Here is a 25,447-nt window from a genome sequence, read left to right on the forward strand (position 1 = left end):
CGCGACCAGAAAAAACAAGCGGGCGCGGAAAAATAGTCTTTGCATTTGTTCACGTCAGCAGCGTACACCCATGGGCAAATGGGGGACACTAAATCGACAAATCAGAGCGCGTGCTTTACTTTGGTTATGTTATAACACTTTTCGTGGGATTCATATGATGAATATTCACCCCAACTCATAAATGAAATCGGACCTAGTCCAGCCCGGATTATTACGATCCTCTGTTAGTTTAAACTATCCGTGTGATGTGGTCAAAATGTTTAGGTACTGTTATCAAGTTAAACAACATGTTACAAAAGTCAAAGTCATCCCGCAACGTCTGATGATCATTCAGTGATCATAACAGGGTGAAACCTGCCTAAGGTTTATGTTAAACAGAAACCTACTAATAGGCGGACTGCAACTAGAGTCCCAATTTTGAGGGGGATGGCAGCACTGCCGAGTGGTAAGGACAGTGAAATTGAAAACTGGTGTCCTGCTTTCAAGTTCATCATCTTACCACTCACCTGATTTGTTGGCTGCCTTCATTTCTCAGCTGCACTGTTTGACCTGCCTCCTGCCAGGTTGGATTTTTAACAAATTTATATATATATATTAAGGACACTTGTTTCATGTTTATTTGTTTTCGGCTAGTGCGGACGGTTTGTCACAACCCATTTGACAATTTTTTGGCGGAACGGACAAATCTTTTAAATGCACCGTCAACAGAATTTGTCCCGAGTAAAAACTAAACAAAATCGATCATTTCTCGTAAAACGGCTACCATCAGCCTTTAAGTAAACTCAGTTCAGTTTAGCTGGAAGGCCATAGTTATCTCTTTTTCTCTTATTTGGCCTCTGTATTAATCTTGGGGAATAAAAAGTGGACAAAGTTCATCAGTTAAGGCAACTTAAGCGTGCAAAAGGAGAACCTGCGCAGCTAGTTTGTTTCTATACTACGTGTATGCGACCTGTGTCTGAATATGCTTGCCAAGTTTTCCACAATGGTCTATTTAAGTATCTCTCTAAAGAGCTTAAGGAAATTTAGCGCCGTGCACTTAGAATGATATTCCCAGATTTAGGCTACCAAGAAGAGTGCAATATTACCACTCTCTACCAACAGCGCCAATTGCTGACGGAGCGCCTATTCATTGAGATCAAAGACAAAAATTACATGGCCTTTTGCCGTCATGTAATCTTAGTACCGTAGCCTTGAGGAAAAAGCGCGCTTTTAACGTACCTTTCTGCAGAAGAATTACTAGACTAAAGAATATTTTTATCGGGTACAACGAGACTATTTCCTAATGGCTTTAATTCATCAGTATAATGCGGCTATTTCTTAAATTTCATTGCGTATAAGATGTATATAATAATGATATATATATATATCATTATAGTTCACCACTAAACTTTCTCCGGTTCTTATTGGTTTAAATCAATCACGTGACGCGATAGTGTTCATCCGTGGAGAGAAACTATCAGCCCATAGTGCCCGCCCGCGGAAAATACCCGGATGGATAGTGCCCGTCCGCGGAAAATACCTGGATTGATAGTACTCATCCGTGAAAACTTTTGAATAGTTTGACGGCCGCGAAGTTAGGCAGATCGGAAAAACAGTGACTTTTCAATTCTGACAGGTATAACGTATTATTTAGCCAATGTACGGTTGCGAATTATTGATATTTGTGACAAGCTGTAGGCGCGGAAGAAAATTTAGTGGTGAACAATGAAAACAATAGAGTGTTTATGTCACGGAACTATCGGTCTGATAGTTGCCCCGCGGAAATTTGATGTTCTTAAAACAAATATTTGCCCGAGAAGCTTCGAGGGCAAATATGCTAGTTTTAAGAACATCAAATTTCCGCGGGGCAACTATCATTCGATAGTTCCTCGACAGAAACACTCTATTGTTTAAATAGTATTTTTGCCCCTTTCTTCATGAATTTTAATATCTATACATATATAGTATTTTTAGCCTTTTTTAGTTAGTTTTTCATTCTTTTTGTATTTTGTATTAAGCAAACATTTGTACAGTCCGTAATCAAGCCTTTTGGCTGCAATGGATTTTTTAATAAAGCTATCTATCTACCAAGGTACTTCAGTCATGAAGTGTAGTGCAGTAGAATCCTTCATGTACCAATTTTCAATTTACAAGGTCTAGTTAAAGAGATCGCTATACGTCCAAACTACAAGACTTCCTATCACCTTCTTATTAAAGTTTCTGTAGAGTAACTACTGATGAACAATTAATTTTCTCGTTATTTCTTCACAGGAAAAGCGAGGGGCACGGAGAGGAGAGTGAACAAGTAGTTGACCCTAAGGTAAAAAACCCTGAGATAAAATCTGGTTTGGTAGACGCAGGAAGAAGCCTGGTGAATAAACAGCTTTTAATGAGTGTAAAAAATATCTACCTCTACCTGTATATTCACGAGTCTGTGTGTCACTCAATGTCCTGAGAAATGTGCGATCTAACGACTTCAGAATGCTGGTGACAAGGTTGGACTGTCCAGAGATGAGATTGAATTTGTAGGACAGCAGGGAAACCCTGCTGATGAAATTCTGAAAACGTGGTCATCAAGGCCGCGAGAGGCAACCGTGGCAAAATGAATTGAACCTTTGAAACACAAGGATTTTGGAAAAGTGGATGTAGCACAGATAGTTGAAGACTGGGAATATTCAAAAGAGAGATGAAAAGCAAAAACAAAGATTAATAGTTAGCAATTTTTGAAATTCATGTACAATACAATTCTTCAAACATTACAGCAATAACAGTTGTTGTCAATTGGCAATATTTGAAGTGGTGCAGTGACTTAAATTATCAACTATAACCAATATATTTAGTAAAGCAAAGCACCTTAACCCTGAGAAATGATCATAGTACTTCATAGTATTTCATCTAGAATTTTAGAGTTTTTAACCCTTTCACCGCCAAGATCTCATTTCCAATTCTCCTTACTGTTTGCCAGACATTTCTTAAGATGTTAGTTTGGAGAATTTGGTGTTTGATCAACTGATAATCCCCTGATGGATCTTTTTTTGTATCCTCATCACTCGTCTGCTTGATATTGTATTGATATTGTAAGGAGAAATGCTGTCTTGGGCACCAATGGGAGTTAAAAGGTTCATAGTTCACGGGGATTTACAGTTTTTAAACTGCGTTTTTTTTTTAATTTTGCTTTAATCTCTTATTGGCATACTTTAAAGCAGCGTGGCTATAAATTTGTGAATTAGCAATTTGGTTCTCTCAAGAAGACTGTTAGCCAGCTTTTTTGCAAAACGAGTGAAGTGAAAACATTCCCTACTGTCAAAAATTCGAGAAATTTGTCTTTATCGTAGGTTCAAGCGATCTCTGACAGGAAGCCCTAAGCTTTTTATAACATACAGCAACGTTCGAATTAGGAACGTCAATCGATCACATGAGGAACTTTCCATGTTTCAAACATAAAGGCAATGGAAACATAACTCGTTACACAGCGTTGTGTAGGAGGAAACAATTAGTTTTTATTTCATTTATATCTAATGAGTTTTGGTACCAATAAACCGAGCTTGTTTTAAATGAGATACAAATTATATAGCGTTCTCTCTGATGTAACCAAAGCTTTCCTTAGATATTGATACTGTAACAATAAAAAATCTTAGTCTAAAAGTTCTGTTAACAATTTTTTTACATTTGATTATCGATGCAGAGCGCTTTTGTAATCGATTCATGTTTAACTAATTTTTCCACTAGAATGTATCATTTATCATCAAAGATATCATGAAATCGGAAACGGAAACAGTTTTAAACAGATGTAAGAGTATAACGACTATACATTGACTGATTTCACAATTTAAATTCTGTTATTGCGAGATAATTCATTTTATCCACGGTGAGAAGAGTTAACAGGGACACCGAATTGTTACCCAAAGCAAGCGGGAATTTCTATGGATAGTTATGGAAATGTTTGCCTACACCTGTGGAACTGTGAGCGACTAGTAAATGAGCATCAAATAAAATGGAAAAAATTTCAGCAGTTCTCGTGTTTATCCCTCTTTAACTTCTATTTTTGCTGCATCTTTAATACACATCTAATCACTTATTTTTACCATATTCTACAAATAATGCCAGAATTCGGAACCCGAACCCGAATACCCGGAATTCCCGGAATGACCGAAAAATAATAAAATTTTAAAAAATTAAAGTAAATTAATAAATAAATAAGAATAATGATGATTAAAAATTGATGGTAAATTCACAACTTAAATAATTTAATACGAATTTTTTCTCTCAGGGTCCCAAAAATAAAACATTTACCGGTGCTGTTCATGGAGATGCACGAATTAGAAGTAAAAAAAAAAACACTCTGCGTCAGGCCAGTAGCCCATAAAGCCTAAGCGACGAAATAGTTCTACTCTCCCTTCCCCCTGGATGGGATGCTAATCCATCACATGGTTATTTCCCGTTTTAAATTCGCCTCCACCCATTTACACACCTGCAGGATGTCTAGGGCGCCATGACCATTAGGCCGCCACGCTTTTCCAGCCGGAATCATTGCAGAAAATTAAACAAATGCAATATTTTCAATCAGTTTAATAGTTCACTTGTAAAAAGCTCCGAACTATTACAAATTGGTACTCTACCTTAAATAATTATTAACCACACATTGGGAGCTATCAAAGCCATTAAGACCGTCTACAGTTAAAATTGAGAGATCGTCAGTTGCTCGACACCTTTTCGCGTCTATTACAAATACCTTGAATATATACCTTTGAATGTATACCTTGTTTAGAATAATCCATCAGTACAAGATATATATTTAAAGGTATATATTCAAGGTATTTATAATAGACGCGAAAAGGTGTCGAGTAACTGATGATCAGTCTCAATTTTAACTGTAGACGGCTGGTCTTAATGGTAGCTGCTTTGATAGCTCCCAATGTGTGGTTAATAATTATTTAGGGTAAAGTATCAATTTGAAATAGTTCGGAGATTTTTTAAACTAATTGGAAATATTGCATTTGTTTAATCTTCTGCAAAGGTTCCGGCTGGATGAGCGTGCAGGCCTAATGGTTATGGCGCCCTGGCTAGATTTCCTATAGGTGTGTAAATGGGTGGAGGCGAACTTAAAACGGGGAGTAACCACGTGATGGACTAGCATCCCCTCTAGGGGGAAGGGAAAATAGAAATATTTCGTCGCTTAGGCTGTATGGGCTACTGGCCTGACGCAGACTTTTTTTAATTCTAATAAGTGCATCTCCATGAACACTACGGGTAAGTGTTTTTTTTCGGGACCCTCACAGAAAATTTTCGTATTAAATTATTTCATTAAGTTGTGAATTTATCATTTAACAAATGGTAAACACCACAGCGTACACTATTGAGTTATGGATGCACGCGGGAGGTTGCTAAGCACGAAAGAAGCGTAAGAGTCGCTCGAGGCGATAGCCGAGCGCGACTCTAGCTTCTTGAGTGCTTAGCAAACCTCCCAAGTGCATCCATAACTCAATAGTGTACGCTGTGGTGTTTACCCTTTGTTTTATAACATAACATTGATACATTGTAGCTAAAGAGTTCCCTTTTATTTAACAAATCTTACGTGACCAGAAAAAACAAGCGTGCGCGGAAAAATAGCCTTTGCATTTGCTCACGTCAGCAGCGTACACCCATGGGCAAATGGTGGACGCTAAATTGACCAATCAGAGCACGCGCTTTTCTTTGGTTATGTTATAATCATTTTTAATCATCAATGTTCTTATTTATTTATTTATTTATTTACTTTTATTATTTTTTAATTTGTTACTTTTCGGTCATTCCGGGAATTCCTGGAATTCCGGGTATTTCGAGTATTCCGGTTCCGGTTCCGAATTCCGCCATTCCATATTTTCCAAAACTACCCGACTTACAGCAAATACTTTGAACCGCAAAACAATCACGAACAGACTAAACTTCTGTCCTCAGTCTGTTATAATAGTCAAGGACCAAGTACTGAAAAAATGTTTCGCTCAACCATCGCCACAGAAAAGGTCTGACATTTGATTCTAATAGAGAAAGACCTCCTGATCAACGTGAGGTTGTTCGTACAGTTGACTGTGGCATTCGTTTAAAAAAAAACAGGGCTTTTCGAAACGAGGTTGGGATCTAAATTTACTTTCAGCTCTCGATGGATAAGCGAATGCGATTTTATTCGCCTTCAAGATCGACCCAGAGACTATTCCACAAGACAGTACTTTTCACCGCAAAGTAAGTGTTACTACAAACATTGTATTCCAGTTTATATTTTTTTCTTTCTTTTAGGATGAAAGATTGGTATCGCCATACTTAGTAGAAATTTCATTTTGTTCCCTCCTGAGAATTGATAGCGTTGAATCATGATATCAAACAAGCTAGCTATAGAGGGATCCCAACTCACTCTGGTAATTCTTCTAGAAGAATATCGAACTTTTGACCCTCAGCTTCTTGTCTCTTACAACTTTTCTCCGTCTTTTCTTTTCCTTGCTCTGTATCCACCGTTTTAACTTTACTGACAATCCAGGAAACGAAAGCAGTGATGACGTACACTAGAGCTGTTTTCAGTAATTCATTTGCCGAGTCTCTGCCAAAAAAGGCCTGCCCTGATAAAATTACTACAGCTACAAGCGACAGAACGGAAAACAAAGAAATAGCGCAGATGAACATAAATTTGACATTATCAGCCCCAGAACGTGCCCTTGCCTGAAGAAAGTTATAAATTGCAAACACAATGGAAGAAAGAATGACAGAAATGACGAGTAGGACAGTGAAACCCCATACTGTGTTGATCATTATTCCAACAACCACCCAGCAACATTGAAACGCTGAAAGATTTCCCCACATGAATATAAACGATTTTTCGCCTATTGATTTTTCAACCAAGAAATCAAAACTCCTTACTGCTATGAACGGTACTATCAAAGCTTCAAAAATTATCACCCCGAGGATAACAATAATATCCCATGGACCTTGTAATATAATCGAAAGCACAAGGACATAAATAAAAAGTCCAAGCTGTACAAATACTAAAAAGAAGATTGTATACTTAACAGCATTTGTTAGGTTTCGTTTCTTCTCATTTTCTGGTGTTTTTACGTGGTTTTTGGCACAGTCACCACATATTAGTGTAATAAGGGCCAACAATGGCCCAAAGGAAAAGGAAAAACCAAATGAGCTCCACAGCATCATTCTGATGTAAAATTCACGTCCTGTTACAGAGGATACGTCCGTTGTGTGACCTTTTGAAACGCATTCGGCGGTGTTTAGAGTTGGATTTTGGATTTGTGGACTCACGGCTAAGTCTTGAAGCTGTTAATAGAATATATTTAAAGATTGGTGGTGAAGAAATGTTGGCATAATGTTTCGTACATCGTCCAGGGAATGTTAGGCTATGTTTTATGAGAGTCTGAATGGGGTGATGGCTTTTAAGATCTTTTAAGACTAACGCTTTGGCCATTTTACGCCTATCAGTAATTTGACACTTTATAAAATGACACATTCTACTAGGAAAAAATTTTTACGGTTGACTTTTCTTAAGACTAAGGGTTAAAATTTCTCAATTTTAACACGTAAAGTCAAAATTTTTTGCCGTTTTACAGCTAACAGTTAGTCCATCTTATATTCACGTCTGACCATAGCCCATGCAAGAGTGCTGGTGTCGATTGATTGCCTCACACTGAGCAAATTTCTAATTTGTCAGAGCGTCGGGAGAGCAAAACCCAAGTCTTCACAGTGACCAATTATGGGAAGTATCACGTGAATGCTGTAGACCCGATTAACACATAGTAATGAAAGAGAAACAAAAACAATTGTCAGTATGAATAAATGGGGAGAGAAGTCATTTCCATATTGATTCCCCTGACAACTGCCAAGGGTCGCTTCAGCCCCTATGCTATCTTGCTCGTCTCCTCTGAACGAGAGCCTGCAACTATAACCAACGAACCTCGACCAAAAAGCTGACGAGGTACTTCTCCTCATACAGTCCTCGAAAAGATGTAAGTACCACCCCTCTAGTCACTCACCTCAACCCAGGGAAAGATTTTCCAACATCTTGTGACTTACCTCTGACAAAACTCTCTCGATGATCACAATTCGCTCCTCCTCCGACACATTACAACAGAATGGTGAAATTGTGATGTCCAGGTCCCGTGTACGCGGTGTGATAAGAATGGCGCCAAGGGATAGGAATTCAAGAACCCTAGCAGGGATGGCAGCGTATAGACATGACATACTCCATGTATACTGCACGGGCGAAGCTCCTTCGGTATGATAGTCAGACTGGTTCGTTGAGAACAAGTTGACTTGGACAAGAACAGATGAGGGATGTCTCGAAGGGTACAACGCAAGTGCAATATTATGGTAATTTTGCGGTGATGCTAAAGAAGTGTAGGCATCGTCATAGGTTTTACAACAGTTCGCACGATCTTTGCATCTACTGATCACGTTTGCTTGGGTTTGGTAAGTGAGGATTGTGACTTGGATCAGGTAAAGTAGAACAAACGAGAACCCAGGCATCGTAACCATTTTGTATTCAACTGTCAAGAATAATGAAAAAAATTACCATAATTATAATAACAGTAATAATAATAAGAATGAAAATAATAATAAAATATAATCCTTTATTCACCATAATCACAAAAAATTGTAACAAAAGTTAGGATAAAATGCTTGAAAATCGAAAAAATGTATTAAAATGTCTAATAAAAGTGTAAGAAAAACTAGGATACACACTATGATAACGATAATTCACTCTAAAATATTTACAAAAAAATAAAGATAAAATCCTTAAAAATCGAAAAATACATGAAAATTTCGACTAACTATAATAATAGTAATAATATAATAATAATCATTATTATCATTATTATTATTATTATTAAGATGGCACGCAGGTAAAGGCGAATAGGATCGACGCCACCATCGTGGACAAAGAGAACAAGAAAGTATCGATGATCGAGATGAGCTGCCCGTGGGTAGAAAACAGGAAGGAGGAAGCTGCCGAAAAAACAGCAAAGTATGGGCCACTGCGCTGGGAGCTTGAACAGAGATACCCTGATTATCGGGTGACACAATACAACATTATTGTGGATGTTCTCGGAGGTTATTTAAGAAATGTTAGAAAGGCACTTAAAGAACTAGTGGGATGGCAAGGTGCTTTAAGATTGAAATAAGGCCAGGGATATTAGACGTTTTCTTCCATTTAAGTGTTTCGATAGTGACGTATGGAACCTTTACTATTTTGACTGAGGTTTTTTTTACATAGCAATTAAGTTTAGGACTTTCATTACTACGGTTCCATAATTAGGAATTGCTATAGGAATTTTAATTCTAAGGACTTTGGTCGTTGCATTGATTGCTACCCAATCATTGTTTAGGATATCTGAGCATCCAGAAGTTTTTACTGTCATAATAATAATTTAGCCATTCCAGTGGGCGGCTTTTCTTGTCCACTGTTTCCAGATCGAACTGGAATTTGGAATGTTGGTTTTTCGCGAAGGCAGGAAAACCGGAGGACCTGGGGAAGAACCCTCGGAGCAAGGACGAGAACCAGCAACAACACTTTACCCACAGGTGACGCAAAGTCCGGGAATTCAACCCAGGCCATAGCGGTGGGAGGCGAGTGCTCTCACCACTGCGCCACCCCCCCTCCCCATCATGAAATTAAAGTCATGTTTTCATGCGACGCTATTACGCAGATGTGTCCAGAAATGGATCCGGCAACAAAAATGGCAGATGTGAGGGGATTTCGCCAAAATCGTCAAGTCTCGCGTAGACGAATTTGACTAAAAAATTCGTCAAAATCGTCAATTCCGCCGAGTTGGTTTCGTTTTGACGAATTTGACCAAATTCGCCAAAAATCGTCAACCATGAATATTTATGTGTTTGTGCACGATCCTCGCAGTAAAGAACAAATCAGACCTGAAAAAATTCAAGCCTGTACGGGATTCGAACCACTGACCTCTGCAATATTAGTGCAGCACTCTACCAATTGCGAGCAAGTCATCAAATTAGTCCGACACAAACCCGTAAGATGACAAATCAAACACAACAAATATATGAAATTCATATATCTGAACTGTGGTTATAGAAACGTATTTGTGCACGATCCTCGCAGTAAAGAGCACTATTTAAGCAATATTAAAAATCAGACCTGAAAAAATTTAGGCTTGTACGGGATTTGAGCTACTGACCTCTGCGATACTAGTGCAGCGCTCTACGACCAATTAAACTAACAAGTCAACTGGGAGCAAGTCATCAAATTAGTCCGACACAAACCCGTAAGATGATAAACCAAACACAACGAATATATGAAATTCATATATCTGAATTGTGGTTATAGAAACCTATTTGTGCACGATCCTCGCAGTAAAGAGCACTTTTTAAGCAATAGTAAAAATCAGACCTCACAAAATTCGGGTCTGTACGGGATTCGAGCCACTGACCTCTGCGATACTAGCGCAGCGCTCTACCAATTGAGCTAACAAGCCAACTGGGTTTGACTAAGTTGCCATTTTAGTTTCTGCGGTATTGACAAGGTTTGTTTTCTTGAGATATGTGTTTCCTTGTTTGCTTTCCAGCGCGTTACTCACTGTCAAGAGAATATGAATATCGTCTCGTCACTATCAAACAAATAAAATAATAAAGAAATCGAATAAAAATCTGTATCGCGCTGTATGCTGTGCACGATCCTATGCTATGTGCACGATCATATGCTGTGCACGATCCTATCCTATGTAATGGCCTATGAGCTCCCCCAAAAATATTCGGTTTCGTCTGGCCATGACATAACAGCCACGTCACGCAATCGCAAACCCACCGAAATACCCTTTGCTGACACGCTCACGCTCCTGTCCGAGAGGTGGAAGGGAGAGAGTGGCGCCTCACATGGGGTCTGTTAAAAACCGTAAAACCGCTGCAAAAAATTACCAATAACTGATGATGTATTTACAAAGAAACTGCGACGAGTTTTCATTGAAACCGCAATACCACTGACTAAAGCATCAAAACCGAAATTTCAGATTACCCTATCTCTATAAGATACATCTTCATCTGAAGTATAACCATGCTAAGTTCCCTAACCGCAGACCCTGAGCGCGTCTACGCAGTCGAGGCGCTGAACTACCGAACACAAATCAGAAACCACATCGGATACCAAATCCGAATATCGCTGAGGAATGAAAACCAAATGTTACGAAAGGGTATTTATAAAGGCATCAGAAATGGAAAACACAAGATTTTCTGGGCAAAAACTGAAAAAACCGATCCAAAATTAAAACGATGAAAACTGCAAACTTTGAAACCTACGTCTCACCATAGTCTGCCATATTAGCTGTAGACTTATAAACGCACTGCTAATCTTGTCTTTTCAAACAATCAATTTGCTTTAGAAAGAATTATCATAGTTGGTAAAGAGTCGACCTTACTCCTCGTAGGTACAACGCACGTTGCGGAAATCAGACGAGGGTAATACAGGGCGATGAGAGTTAGAACATTTGAGTGTACTCACTTGAATGAGGAATCAGCTGTTCTTTGTTTCTTTGCGATTAAAAAAAAGCGGACTGTAAACACACACTGTTATGAATAATTACGATCTCCCTTCATCTGTCGATTGGGATGTCGATTGATAACTTCCAAGCAAACAACGATTCCTTACAGTCTAGTCAGCGCAGCACCAGAATGTTTGTCATTGAGGCTAGAGACACTTTTGACAGTCAAATGGATTAAAAATTATCACTTACCAAGTAGCAGGGTCGTGGTTACTGTCTTCTTATGGTGACTTCAATCAGTTGTCGCTAACTCGAAAGTATCGAGGAAGTTTGAAAGGTAACACTTCGGGACTGTTTACATAGAAGTGACGGTTTCAATTTAAGGATGACATTGTTCACCTACAGATAATTGGTTGGAGTCAAAAAGCTTTCTGGTTTTTTTCTTTCTTTTCATTTAGAAGACCTTTCGGTTTCCAACCCTAACTATTCTTTTATAATATTTTATAGCTATGATCAGACTTTCTGAATCGGTTGAGATGGCCGTGGTCTCTGTTCTTATTGAGTTTTTCTGCTCTGCTTATGGGCTCCAGACTTCATGCTGTGGTGATCAAATTCCTTTCGAGTGGAAATCCTCAGACGTAGCATCTATTCACAAGATAGACTGAAATGAGCCTGCTAAAAACTTCCGACCCATATCGCTTCTCCCGATTGTTAACAAAGTCTTGGAACACTGCTGCATGTTTAATCGTTTGTATGACCACACTGATGACTTAATTACCCATTTACAACAAGGGTTCCTAAGAAATCGCTCATGTGTCTCTGAATTATTGTCTTCGGTTTCTGTCTCAGTTTATTAAGAAAAATTGACAAAATAGAAAATATCATGTACCACTGCTCGCAGTTTGCTACAGCCATTCGAGGCGAGTAGTGGCTTGACGCATTAAATTAAGTATTAACATACAAATTGTACTAAGTGGAATTACAATTACAATACTAAGTAGAATTGATTATTATCATACAATACACTATAATAGGCTTACAGAACTATATTATCAGACAAAACCTTGATAAAAACACGATGCAAAACGTGCACGATGCAAAACGTGCACGATGCAAAACGTGCACGATGCAAAACGTCGGCACGATGCAAAACGTGCACGATGCAAAACGTGCACGATGCAAAACGTGCACGATCCAAAACGTGCACGATGCAAAACGTACACAATGCAGAACGTGCACGATGCAAAACGTGTCCTTTTATTCACAACACTGATAAAATATTGGGACCCAAACGATCTATCAAGATCACCGATCACTTCACGTGCACCTCCCGCAATGTAATCTATTGCTTAACTTGCACTTATTGCAAAAAGATATACATCGGCGAAACAGGCCGAAGACTAGGTGACCGATTCTGAGAACACCTTCGCCACGTGGAAAAGAATGACAAGGACACATCGAAACCAGTCGCGAGACACTTCAATTTACCTAATCATTCTAAGCAGCATATGGCAAATATGGTAAATAGCGCTCTATAAGTGATAAATTGTTGTTGTTGTTGTTGGCAATCTGCGGTCTTTCCTTACACTTAGGTAGCACGGAAAGCCGTAAAACTCTTGAACAAAAGCTCATCTTTCAAACCGGCAGTCTGAATCCCACAGGGGTCAACGAACGCTTTTCATTCCATTAATTTATTCGTGTTTTTCTCGTTGCCATGTTCCCAAAAATAACGTAGCTCCATTTTCTGCCTTTAAAAGCACACACAACCCACAGTTCCTCTATTCGCTCCAACGAAGGGCTAACGCTCGAAACGTCAGCTTTTGTAATCGTTACGATGGCCAATTTACCATTTCAACTTTGTTGATATATCCAAATTATTACAAATTTGTAAATTGGCACTTTGGTTCTCCTAAAAAGCACTTTTGCAAAACGTGACAACATTCCCTACTATCAAAAGTTAAAGAAATTTCTCTTTTTTCGTAAATGCTTTTGTTCTTGGGTCATCATAATTTGATCAAAAATAAGACAAACTGTCAAAAGATACGAGTCGAAAAGCAAAACAAAAACCACGTGTGAGCCGTTATGTAATAATGTCATAGAGCATGCGTGTCACGCATGACGTCCCAACGTGACACAAAAAACAAAAAAAAACCTCACAACAAGACTGACTGAACACAGACGGGCGACGAGGAAAGGTGATGTCAGCAATCACATTGCTGAACACCATCGCCTTACCAACCACAACATTGCCTGGGACTCTGCGCAATGCCTAACCTACAGCACTGACTATTTTCAACGACTGACTCTGGAAAGCTGGTTTACTAACTTAGAACAGACTCCCCTAAACAGATGTCGACAACTACCCGCTCCATACAAACGACTCATTCACGACATAAACATCACAAACGACCGAAAAATAACAACCTAACTTTACCGACAGATCGAAACAGACCAATCACGACCGACTTACGTCACTTGAGTCTTACAGCCAATAACATCACGGCAAAACCAATCGATCATTTTACACGAACTGGAATAAGAACATTCTACTGACAACAATCATTCACTTGACTCTGATGATGACTTCCGCACAGGTTGTCGAAACGTCAGTCACTTCCACCGACAACAGTCCTTCTCAGGACTACACTCACCTGGACGATCAGACTACACCTTCACATGTTACCCCCGAGTTCAAGCCAGTTACTGCAAAGATATTGAACTTGCACATTTTGATTATGACTTGACGTTTCGTTTCGTATGTACTCCACATACATTTTCGAAAGTAACCGATGAAATTTAAGCAACAGCTTTTTACTTCCGACGTTCACGTTGAAAGCTGGCTCAAGTTCTTGAATAAGTAAGGACTCTTTGATTTTACAATAGTAGCCTGTTTTGCCTTTTGCCAAAATATCAAAATTATTCTACTTGATATTATGTCCAGTGGCATTCACGTGCTCGGCAATGGCTGAAGTATTGACATTTTTAGCGAGGGCCTTAAAATGTTCGGTTTTTCTATCGTGAAGCCGTCGTTTAGTTTTACCAATTGATTAATACGGTCCTTGTAAGGAAAGAAAGATTTTATGCATCGAGTGTTCTGAAAAACGATTTTCAGGTTAACAGAAGAATAGAATTTGTATACACATGATTTCAGGCGTTTTGCGACTTGGTTGAGTTAAACATAAAGGCAATGGAAACATAACCCGTTACAGCGTTTTATGGGAAACAATCCCTTTTTTATTTCATTTGTATCTAATGAGTTTTGGTACCAGTAAACCGAGTTTGTTTTAAATCAGATACAAATCATATAACACTGTCTCTTATGTAACCCAAGCTTTCCTTATATATTGATAATGTAACAATAAAAAATCTTAGTCTAAAAGTTCTGTTAGCAATTTTTTTCACATAGGTTTATCGTTGCGGAACGCTTTTGTAATCGATTCATGTTTAACCAATGTTGCCACTAAAATGTATCATTTGACATAAAGTCTAGCGTTGTAAAATCGGAAAATGAAACAGTTTTAAATAGATATTCGAGTATAACGACTATTCATTGACTGATTTCGCAATTTAAGGAAAAAGCGCGCTTTCAATTTACCTGTGGTCCGTACGAACAGGTGCCGTGATTGTTTTATCTTTCATCCTTCACGCACGCTCTGTATAAGCTGACCTTATTGTATGTTACCTAATTTTTAATATTTCAGAAGAATGTTACCATTTCTTATATATTTCTTAATGTTGTAAATGAATGCGTAATTCAACCTTTGGTTGCAATGCTTTTCAAATAAACTATCTATCTATCTATCCAATTTAAATGATTTAATTGCGAGACAGTTTATTTTCTCCACAGTGAGAAGAGTTAACAAGGACACCGAATTGTTATCCAAAAGCGAGCGGAGAATTCTATGGATAGTTATGGAAATGTTTGCTTACACGTAGAGCTATGAGCGCCTAGTAAATAAGCATCAAAATAAAATGAAAAACGTTCCAGCAGTTCTCATTTTATCCCTACTTAATTTAAAGTTTTGCTGCATCTTTAATACCCACCGGATCACTTACTTCTACCACTCTCCTACAAATAATTGTGGTAACTACTGCGTGTAAGACACGACTTACTACAGATACTTTGAACCACAAAACAAGCACTAACAGACAATTGCAACTTCTCCTGTCATCTGTTTTAATAGTCAAGGAGCAAGTACTGAAAAATGTGTTTCGTTCAGCCATCGCCACTGAAAAGGTCTGACACTTGATTGTAATAGAGAAAGACCTCCTGATCAACGTGGGGTAGTTCGTATAGTTGAATTGAGGCATGCGTTTCAAAATACAGGGTCTTTTATCACGAGCAATTTATTTCAACATGGAAACGAGGCTGAGATCTAAATTTACTTTCAGCTCTCGATGGATAGGCAAATGCGATTTTCTTCGTCTTCAAGCTCAACCCAGCCTATTCCATAAGATAGTACTTTTTACCGCAAAGTAAGTGTTACTACAAACATTGTATTCCAGTTTATATTTTTTTCTTTCTTTTTGGATGAAAGATTGGTATCGCCATTGTTAGGAGAAATTTCATTTTGTTCCCTCCTAAGAATTAATAGGGTTAAATGATGATATGAAACAAGCTAGATCGATCCCAACTCACTCTAGTATTTCTTCCAGAGGAATATCGCACTTTTGACCTTCAGCTTCTCGCCTCTCACGACTTTTCTCAGTCTTTTCTTTTCCTTGCTCTGTATCCACCGTTTTAACTTTACTGACAATCCAGGAAACGAAAGCAGTGATGACGTACACTAGAACTGTTTTCAGTAATTCATTTTCCGAGTCTCTGCCAGAGAAGACCTGACCTGATAAAATTACTACAACTACAAGCGACAGAACGGAAAACAAAGAAATAGCGCAGATGAACATAAATTTGACATTATCAGCCCTAGAACATGCCCTTGCCTGAAGAAAGTTATAAATTGCAAACACAATGGAAGAAAGAATGACAGAAATGACAAGTAGGACAGTGAAACCCCATACTGTGTCGATTATTCCAACAACCACCAAGCAAAACTGAAACGCATATTGATTTTTCAAGCAAGAATCAAACCTCTTTGCTGCTGTAAACGGCACTATCAAAGCTTCAAAAATTATCACCCCAAGGATAACAATAATATCCCACGGACCTTCTGATATTATCGAAAGCACAAGAACATAAATAAGAAGTCCAAACTATACAAACACTACAAAGAAGATTGTATACTTAACAGCATTTGTTAGGTTTCGTTTCTTCTCATTTTCTGGTGTTTTTACGTGGTTTTTGGCACAGTCACCAAATATTAGTGTAATAAGGGCCAAAAATGGCCCAAAGGAAAAGGAAAAACAGAATGAGCTCCACAGCATCATTCTGATGTAAAATTCACGTCCTGTTACAGAGGATATGTCTGTTCTGTGACCTTTTGAAACGCATTCGGCGGTGTTTAGAGTTAGATTTTGGATTTGTGGACTCACGGCTAATTCTTGAAGCTGTTGATAAACGATTAATATATTAAAGTATTGGTGGTCAAAAAATGTTGGCATAATGTTTCATACATCGTCCAGGGAATGTTAAGTTATGTTTTATGGGGGTCTGAATGGGGTGATGGCTTTTGAGATCTTTTAAGGCTAACACTTTGGCCATTTTACGGCTATCAGTAATTTGACATTTTAGAAAATGACACAAAGTACTAGAAAAAAATTTCTCAATTTTAACATGGAAGGGCAAAATTTTTTCCGTGTTACAGCTAACAGTTAGTCCATCTTATAATCATTTCTGACCATAACCCAAGAGAGCTGGTGTCGATTGATTGCCTCACACTGAGCAAATTTCTAGTTTGTCAGAGCCTCCCCTGTGGAAAATCCATTTGAATATTTATGGATCGCGAACTGCGCATTATACTCGGTTGTTGTGGTATTTTTGTTGTTGAAAGACTGGAAGAAAGAGAGCACTTTGCGGACTGACAGCGGTGAAAGGCGTAGGGACAAATGTAAGAGAGAATTTGAAAATAAAGCGATGGACCTGAGCAAAAATATATCGATTGCAAAGGCAGAGTTAGAGCGAATCAGGGAAAATAGAAAGATCACCAATAAAGGAAGAAGAAACCGGGCTATTTTGATGGAAGAATGCAAAAAGACCTCGTTATCTGACATGATCAATTATAAGGAAGAGAAAAAGTCACAATTACGCAAACTGAAAACTGGATGTGTCAGAGGAAAAAAGCTAGATGAAGCAAGATCTATTAACTGCCACTTTAATCAAGATACAAGGAAGGTTTCCGCATATTTTGGTGCTCTGTGCAGCAAAGAGGAGGATCGACCTAAGTACCAGAACATTTCTAAAAATGACTCTGGCTCTGGTAGTAGCGAAGACAGTTTTGAGAACATTGAGGACGCAAGCAATTTCTGGATACAGCTGTGGGCGACGAGAGGGACTACAAACAAGGAGGCAGAGTGGTTGAGCAAGATGAATGAAGCAATTTCTAGGAAAGTACCAATGCCGTCTGAGGGGGCCTGGAACCTACAGTGCTCTGAAGCTGTCAGGTGTCTACTCAAGAAAAGAGACTGGAGTGCGCCAGTCCCAGACCGTCTTGTCAACTATTGGTGGAAGCGTGTGCATGTGCTGCATGAGGGTGTCACTAAAGTTTCTATGGCTATCTCGGAAAGCACTGAGGAATACCCCATTTGGTTTTCAGAGGGAAAAACGCGACTCACTGCTAAACCAGGTGAATTCAGTAGCGAGAATCAGCGGCCAATAACTTCCTTAAATAACATCTACAAGTGGTTTACATCATGCCTTCAGACACCAATAGATAACCACCTGAATGAATTCAATCTGATGGAGAATGGACAAGGGGGAGCCAAATCGGGCTGCAGTGGGACATCTGATGATCTGATAATTGATAGAATGGTGACTTTAGATTGTCACAGAGGAAAACGAAACCTAAGCATGGCTTGGATTGATGTAAAAAAGGCGTACGACTCGGTGGATCACAGTTGGTTGCTTGAGATCATGGAAGTTCACCGCTTTCTTACTTGGCTGTGTAGAGTCATGAGGACGAGGTGCTTGGTTGCAAGTTGAAATATGAGAATTGTCACTACTACCAAACGTGGGCCCGAAACCTCTCGCTGCATCCGATTCAACAGGCGATTGCCGTAGGGAGATTCGCTCTGCCCGCGCCTCTTTACGCTATGTTTGAATGCAGTTGCTTGGTCACTAGAAGCTACAGAGGGATATAGGCTGTCGAAGCCTATCAGTGCCAGTGTTTCCTACCTATTGTACATCGACGATTTTAAAGTTTTTGCTTCGTCAGAGGCTAAGCTTCACAGAGTTTTGAAATCTACCAGTGCTTCCTTGGAGGACATTAAAGTTACATGGAATTCCAAGAAGTGAAATGTCATTCATGTGAGAAGAGGAGTGCACGCGAAAGATGCGGCGGGTGTGAGGAAGGGTCAAGAGGGATTCGTGGAAAATCTGAGAGAGGGCTCAAGTTATAAGTTTTGGGGGGTGAAAGAGACGCATGTTTTAGCTGGGTGTTCTGCTTTAGCACAGTCCAAATACTTGAACCGACACAACGCTGTGCTAAAGGTGCTTTTCTTTGAAGTGTGTAAAGACCTGAAGCTAGTGGACTCAGTACCACCATGGTACTCGTTAGTAGCACCCAAACCAGTGTACGAATCTTCGGATGCTCAAGCGTACTAGGATGTACCAGTGTGTGTCGACCATAGTCACGTCAAGGCCAACAGAGGGGATGCCAGGTTCGTGGATCACAACAGGAAGCAAGTTTGGCGGTGGAAATGAGTTGTCCCTATTCTGATAACCGCGGAAAAAGGAGAAGGAAAAGACGGGAAAATATGCCCCACTGCGATGGGAGCTTAAAAAGCAATATGTTGGATATTGCGTGGAGCAGTTCAACATAGTTATCGATGTGCTAGAGGGGTGGTCAAAGCAGCTCGAGAAAACAATGAAGAAGCTTGTGGGCGATAGGAGAAAGGAAATCCTGCGAAAAATGCAGAAAGCGACGCTCTTAAGCTCGCTTAACATAGCGCGCACCATCAAGGCCACCGTCAAGTAATAGTGCAAACTTTAATGTTTTAGAGACTTTTAGGGAATATTCTAGAGACCTCTAGGGAATATTTCGTTTTAGTTTTAGACATAAATATAGTTATCTGTATAGACGTACGTTTCTTAAGAAGACATAGGCTACGCCTTGCGCCTTATGTTCTTTTATTTATTATAGCATCTATACGTGTACACTGCATAACTCACCCATTCCACTAGGTGGCTCTTCTCGTCCACTGTTTCCAGATCGAATCGGAATTTGTAATGCGAAGGGAGGAAAACTGGATGACCCGGCGAAGAACCCACGGAAAAAGGACGAGAACCAACAACAACACTCAACCCACATGTCATGCCAAGTCCGGGAACCGAGCCCAGGCCACAGCGGTGGGAGGCGAGTGCTCTCACCACTGCGCCATTCCCGCTCCTCATCTTCAAATTAAAGTCATGTTTTCATGCCACGCTATTGCACAGACGTGTCCAGAAATGCATGCGTCAACGAAAATGGCAGATATGACGGGATTTCGTCAAAATTTTCAAGTTTCGTGCAGACGAATTTGAGTAAACAATTGGTCAAAATCGTCAATTCCGTCGAGTTGATTTCGTTTTTACAAATTTGACCAAAAATCGTCACCCATGAATATTCACTCGGTTTGACTAAGTTTCATGAAATATGCCATTTTCGTTTCTGCGCTATTTGACAAGCTATGTTTTCTTTAGATATGTTTCCTTGTTTGCTTTCCAGCGCATTACTCACTGTCAAAAGAATATGAATATCCTCTCGTCACTAACAAACAAATAAAGCGATAAATAAATAGAACAAAAATCTGTATTGCGCTATGTGCCTTTGAGCTCCCCCAAAAATGTTCGGTTTCGTCTGGCCATGACATAACAGCCACGTCACGCAATCGCGAACCCACCGAAATACTTTTTGCTGAGACGCTCACACCCCTGTCCGAGAGGTGGAGGGGAGAGAGTGCACCTCACATGGGGTCTGTTAGAAACCATAAAATCGCCTCAAAAAATTACTAATAACCGATGATGCATTTACAAAGAAACCGCGACGAGTTTTCATTGAAACCGCAATACCACTGACTAAAGCATCAAAACCGAAATTTCAGATTACCCTATTTTTATAAGATACATCTTCATCTGAAATATAACCATGCTAAGTTCCCTAACCGCGGACCCTGAGCGCGTCTACGCAGTCGAGGCGCTGAACTACCGAATAGAAATCAGAAACCACATCGGATACCAAATCCGAAAAAACCACCCGAGTTTTTCGCCGAGGAATGAAAACCAAATGTTACGAATGGATATTTATAAAGGCGTCAGAAGTGGAAAACACAAGATTTTTGATACAAAAACTGAAATAAACGATCCAGAAACAACCACAGTTGCAAACTTTAAGACCAAAGTTCCACCATATTAGCTGTAGACTTAAGAACGCACTGCTAATCTTGTCTTTTCAAACAATCATTTTGCTCTGGTAAGAATTATTATAGTCGCAATAATGGTAAGTATGATAGATATTGTAAGAAATATACAGCTTTTTCGAAAGACATGTTTCCGCATACACATGCCATCTTCATTCAATGAGTAACTGAGTGTGAACAATTATATAGCATACAAGTAGATAAATAAATTATTTACAATATGATGTAATACAAAAGCGGGTACTAATTACAACGTGACACCAAAACATCAAAGGTGTAAACTAGAACGCTAGAAACGTGTTATAATGCTGTAATTGTTTGTAAAGTTCAGGTTTGATTACAATTAGATAGATAGATAGATAGATAGATAGTTAGATAGATAGTTTATTAATAACCGATTTGCAACCAAAAGTTGAATTAGATACAATGAATATATGAAGTTCATATTTTCGCTATTGCATAAATAGCGCTATCTACTGCGAAGGATCGTTCATCATACGCAAAAGATGAATTATATGATTATTTACAAATTTTAAATATTGATAATTACGTCAATTAGATTAAATGTATTAAAATAGCAATAAGGACACTAAATATATGTTCTGAAAAGACAGTTATTTAAAACCGTGCAAGCCTTAAGGGCATTGACGGTAATAAAACTATTACGAAACCTGTTCGTTTTAAAAACTGGCTTGAGCTTTCGCATATTTCTTAGGTTAAAGGTACATGTGTACATTATAACACTTATAAGGTATATCATATAAGGTACATTATAACACTTTTCTAGCGTTCTAGTTTGCACCTTAGATGTTTTAGTGTCACGTTGTAATTAGTACCCACTTTTGTATTACATCATATTGTAAATAATTTATTCGTTTACTTCTATGCTATATAATTGATCGCACTCAGTTACCCATTGACTGAAGATGGCATATGCATGCCAAAACATGTCTTTCAAAAAAGTTGTATATTTCTTACAATTATTATAGTACAATACAATACGTTTATTAATAATTCCCAAAAGGGATTTTCAATACTAATTTACACTGACATATGAATATCATTAAACGGGCCCACAGTTCCTTTCGGGCTGAGCGTTTGAAGCTGGTTATGTTCGTACAATGTTTAGTGTCATCACTTAAGTTGTTCCAAGAAGATATAGCATGGTCAAAAAAGGGCATCTGAGATGTTGATGTTCTTTTGGGTGTAATGTTTATGTTGTTCTTTTGCCTGGTATTATAGCAACGGATGGTGGAACGCTTGACCAACTTGATTTCGAGGCAATTTGGAGCAAGGCCGTGTAGACATTTATATACCATGGTGACGTCTCTGAACTGTAACTTTTCATTTATGGGTAGCCATCTTAGTTCCTTAAGGAATGGTGAGATGTAGTCGTATTTCTTTTTACTGGTCAATATTCTAGCAGCAAAGTTCTGTAATAGCTAAAACAAAAAAAAGTTGGTAGTTGGTAAAGAGCCGACTTTGCTCCTTCTAAGTTCAACGCACGCGGTGGAAATCAGACGAGGGTAATACAGGACGCTGAGAGTTAAAACATTTGAGTGTACTCACTTGAATGAGAAATCAGCTCCTCTTTATTTCTTTGCGATTAAAAAAACAAACAAACAAACAAACTGTAAACACACTGTGATGAATAATTACGACTTCCCTTCATCTGTCGATTGGGATGTCGATTGATAACTTCCAAGAAAACAACGATTCGCTACAGTCGAGTCAGCGCAGCACCAGAATGTTTGTCATTGAGGCTAGAGACACTTTTGACAGTCAAATGGATTAAAATTATCACTTACCAAGTACCAGGGTCGTGGTTACTATCTGCTTCTTATGGTGACTTCAATCAGTTGTAACAAGCTGGAAAGTATCATTATCGAGGAAGTTTGAAAGGTAACACTTCGTGACTGTTTACGTAGAGGTGATGGTATTTTATTAGAGATGATATCATTTACCTACAGATGATTGGTTGGGGTCAAAAAGCTTCCGTGGTTGTCTTTTTTTCTTTTTTTTTTGGCTCGTAAGAAGACCACTAAGTATCCAATCCTACATATTCTTTTCTTAAAATGTTATAGCTACAATGGGACTTTCTGAATAGGTTGAGATGGCCGCCAAACGTGGTCTTTGTTCTCTTTGAGTTTTTCTGCTACGTTAAGCATCTTACGCGCATGCGCCTCAGAGTTCCACAGATAATGATGATGATGATGATCGTTTAATTTCATACTCTCGCAGCTAAGGCTGAATTACAGTATGGGTCAGTATTACATAGGTACAACATTAAATATACATCTTATTGATATCGAACAATAACAAAATTACTAAGTCTGTCTATAGCCCCTCTAAACCGATCTACTCGAACACTGCCGGCTCGCAAAGAATAACCATGATGCACCTCTGTGGTGCGAGGAAGGATGTAACTTATAGGTTCAGTCCTCCTCACCCCAGCCATGAACCTGGAACACAGTTCAGCTCTGGGAACCACGAGGGGTTACAGCCGAGCCTCACTAAGGCCAGATCCATAGTCAAGACGGGGGAAGATTATCCTAAGTGCTTTCCATTGTACGGATTTGACGAGCTCATTAAGGAACTCAAGAAGAAATGTCCAGACAGGGGCCGCATAATGATCCCCATGAATTTGGTCCCCATAATGCTATGGGGATCAAATCCCTTCCAAGTGGAAATCCGCAGACATAGCATCTATTCGCAAGAAAGACTCAAAAGGGCCTGTTAAAAACTACCGACCCATATCGCTTCTCCCGATTGTTAGCAAAGTCCTAGAACAATGCGTCATTTTAATCGTTTGTATGACCACATTAATGACTTAATTACCCTTTTGCAACAAGGATTCCTAAGAAATCGCTCACGTGTCACTGAATTATTATCTATATTTTATACTATGGGACAAAACTTTGAAAAAAAAAACATCCAGATGGACGTGATTTATTAGGATTTTGCCAAGGCATTTGACATCGTCGACTACCGCGTTCTCCTTTACCAGTTAAAGGCATATATGGTGCCAAGACAGCTGCTACTTAACTGAGCAAGTCCAACGAGTTTTTATTAATAGCCCAACCTCGCAAAGAGCCCCTAACACCTCTGGAGTCCCTCAAGGCAGCCATTTGGGGCCACTGCTATCCACAGTATTTAGCAACGACCACTCAGATTTTGATATGGGTCGATGTTTTGACTTTCCTATGTGTTGACGACACTAAACTACACTTATTGCAACATCAAAACCCCTGTAGACTGCTTGTCTTTGGAGAATACCCTTACCAACATGGATGAGTGGACTCGGTATAACAACATCTGCTTCAATGCCTCCAAATGCAAAGTGCTAACCATTACCAGCAAAAAGAGCACCAACCTCGAACAAAAGCTGTTGACATTACAAAAATACCTATTTTTTGCACTCACCCTGACAAAAATGCTTACCGTCGCAAATTCAAAGATTGTTTCCCCCCTTCCCTATTGCAATGTTGTTTGCGGTAACACAAAAAATGCATGCTTGAGCTGTTAAGCCCCAACAACATTGTACCAGGGGTGGGGAGGGGGGCAAGTTTGTTCCTTTTGGAAACGTTTGTTGTATGGCGGGAAATTAAAAATTACAGTCTCAACAGTTTTGTCCGGGGTTGACGCTGATCTTCAATTGTGAGCTTCACAATATAATCAAGACGTTAGGGTTTATGTCAGCAGCTCCCTCACCTGGGCCATACATATTCATTAGTTAGGTTGGTAGGAGGTAGGTTTTTCAATAACCACTTGGTATACCAAACTGTCAAGCAACTTAGAATGACTTTGAAATTTCCATGGCTCCTAAACAAGCATAAAGCTTCAACTAAACAACACATTCTTCTCTGATTGTCATGAAGTATAATTGCGCAGTCTTATATTAGACTGGTTGTTCGAAAAACGTGAAACTTTAATGGTCCAAGATGAAAATTTCAATAATTTTTTCATTTCTTTTTAAGTAAATGAACATAAGGTTTGACCTTTTTGTGTGGGTTTCCTATGAGGCAAAACTGAAAGAAATTTAAAAATGTACAGTGAAACTACGTATGATGCACGATCCTTCGCAGTAGATAGCGCTATTTATGCAATAGCGAAAATCAGACCTGAAAAAAGTCAGGCCTGTACGGGATTCGAACCACTGACCTCTGCGATACTAGTGCAGCGCTCTTCCAATTGAGCTAACAAGCCAACTGGGAGCAGGCCGTTAAGTTGATTCATAATAAACCCGTGATGATAAATCAGATACAATGGATATATGAAGTTCATGTATTTTGAACTGCGGTATTAAATACGTTTGATACACGATCCTTCGCATTATATAGCGCTATTTATGCAATAGCTAAAATCAGACCTGAAAAAAATCAGGCCTGTACGGGATTCGAGACCTTTTTTTCAGGTCTGATTTTCGCTATTGCATAAATAGCGCTATCTACTGCGAAGGATCGTTCATCATTCGTAATTAATAC

At 39.0% G+C, this 25,447-nt stretch overlaps 2 protein-coding genes across 2 annotated transcripts; both read right to left on the reverse strand.

Moving 5' to 3' along the window:
* Nucleotides 1-5,183: 5,183 nt before the first annotated feature.
* LOC111333136 (uncharacterized) lies at nucleotides 5,184-11,817 on the reverse strand. Its single transcript, XM_088759147.1, has 3 exons — nucleotides 11,706-11,817; nucleotides 8,029-8,501; nucleotides 5,184-7,275 (listed from the first exon to the last, which is right to left on the reverse strand). Exons 2-3 carry the CDS (start codon nucleotides 8,488-8,490, stop codon nucleotides 6,364-6,366), a joined length of 1,374 nt encoding a protein of 457 aa, XP_088615273.1. The 5' UTR covers nucleotides 8,491-8,501; nucleotides 11,706-11,817; the 3' UTR covers nucleotides 5,184-6,363.
* A 4,271-nt stretch (nucleotides 11,818-16,088) lies between these two features.
* On the reverse strand, nucleotides 16,089-17,012 carry LOC148733865 (uncharacterized). The gene is made up of 2 exons (XM_088758042.1): nucleotides 16,671-17,012; nucleotides 16,089-16,505 (listed from the first exon to the last, which is right to left on the reverse strand). Exons 1-2 carry the CDS (start codon nucleotides 17,010-17,012, stop codon nucleotides 16,089-16,091), a joined length of 759 nt encoding a protein of 252 aa, XP_088614168.1.
* Nucleotides 17,013-25,447: the final 8,435 nt, after the last annotated feature.

Source organism: Stylophora pistillata, chromosome 4 (genome assembly GCF_964205215.1).
Source record: "Stylophora pistillata chromosome 4, jaStyPist1.2, whole genome shotgun sequence".
In the NCBI taxonomy this organism is placed as follows: Eukaryota; Metazoa; Cnidaria; class Anthozoa; order Scleractinia; family Pocilloporidae; genus Stylophora; species Stylophora pistillata.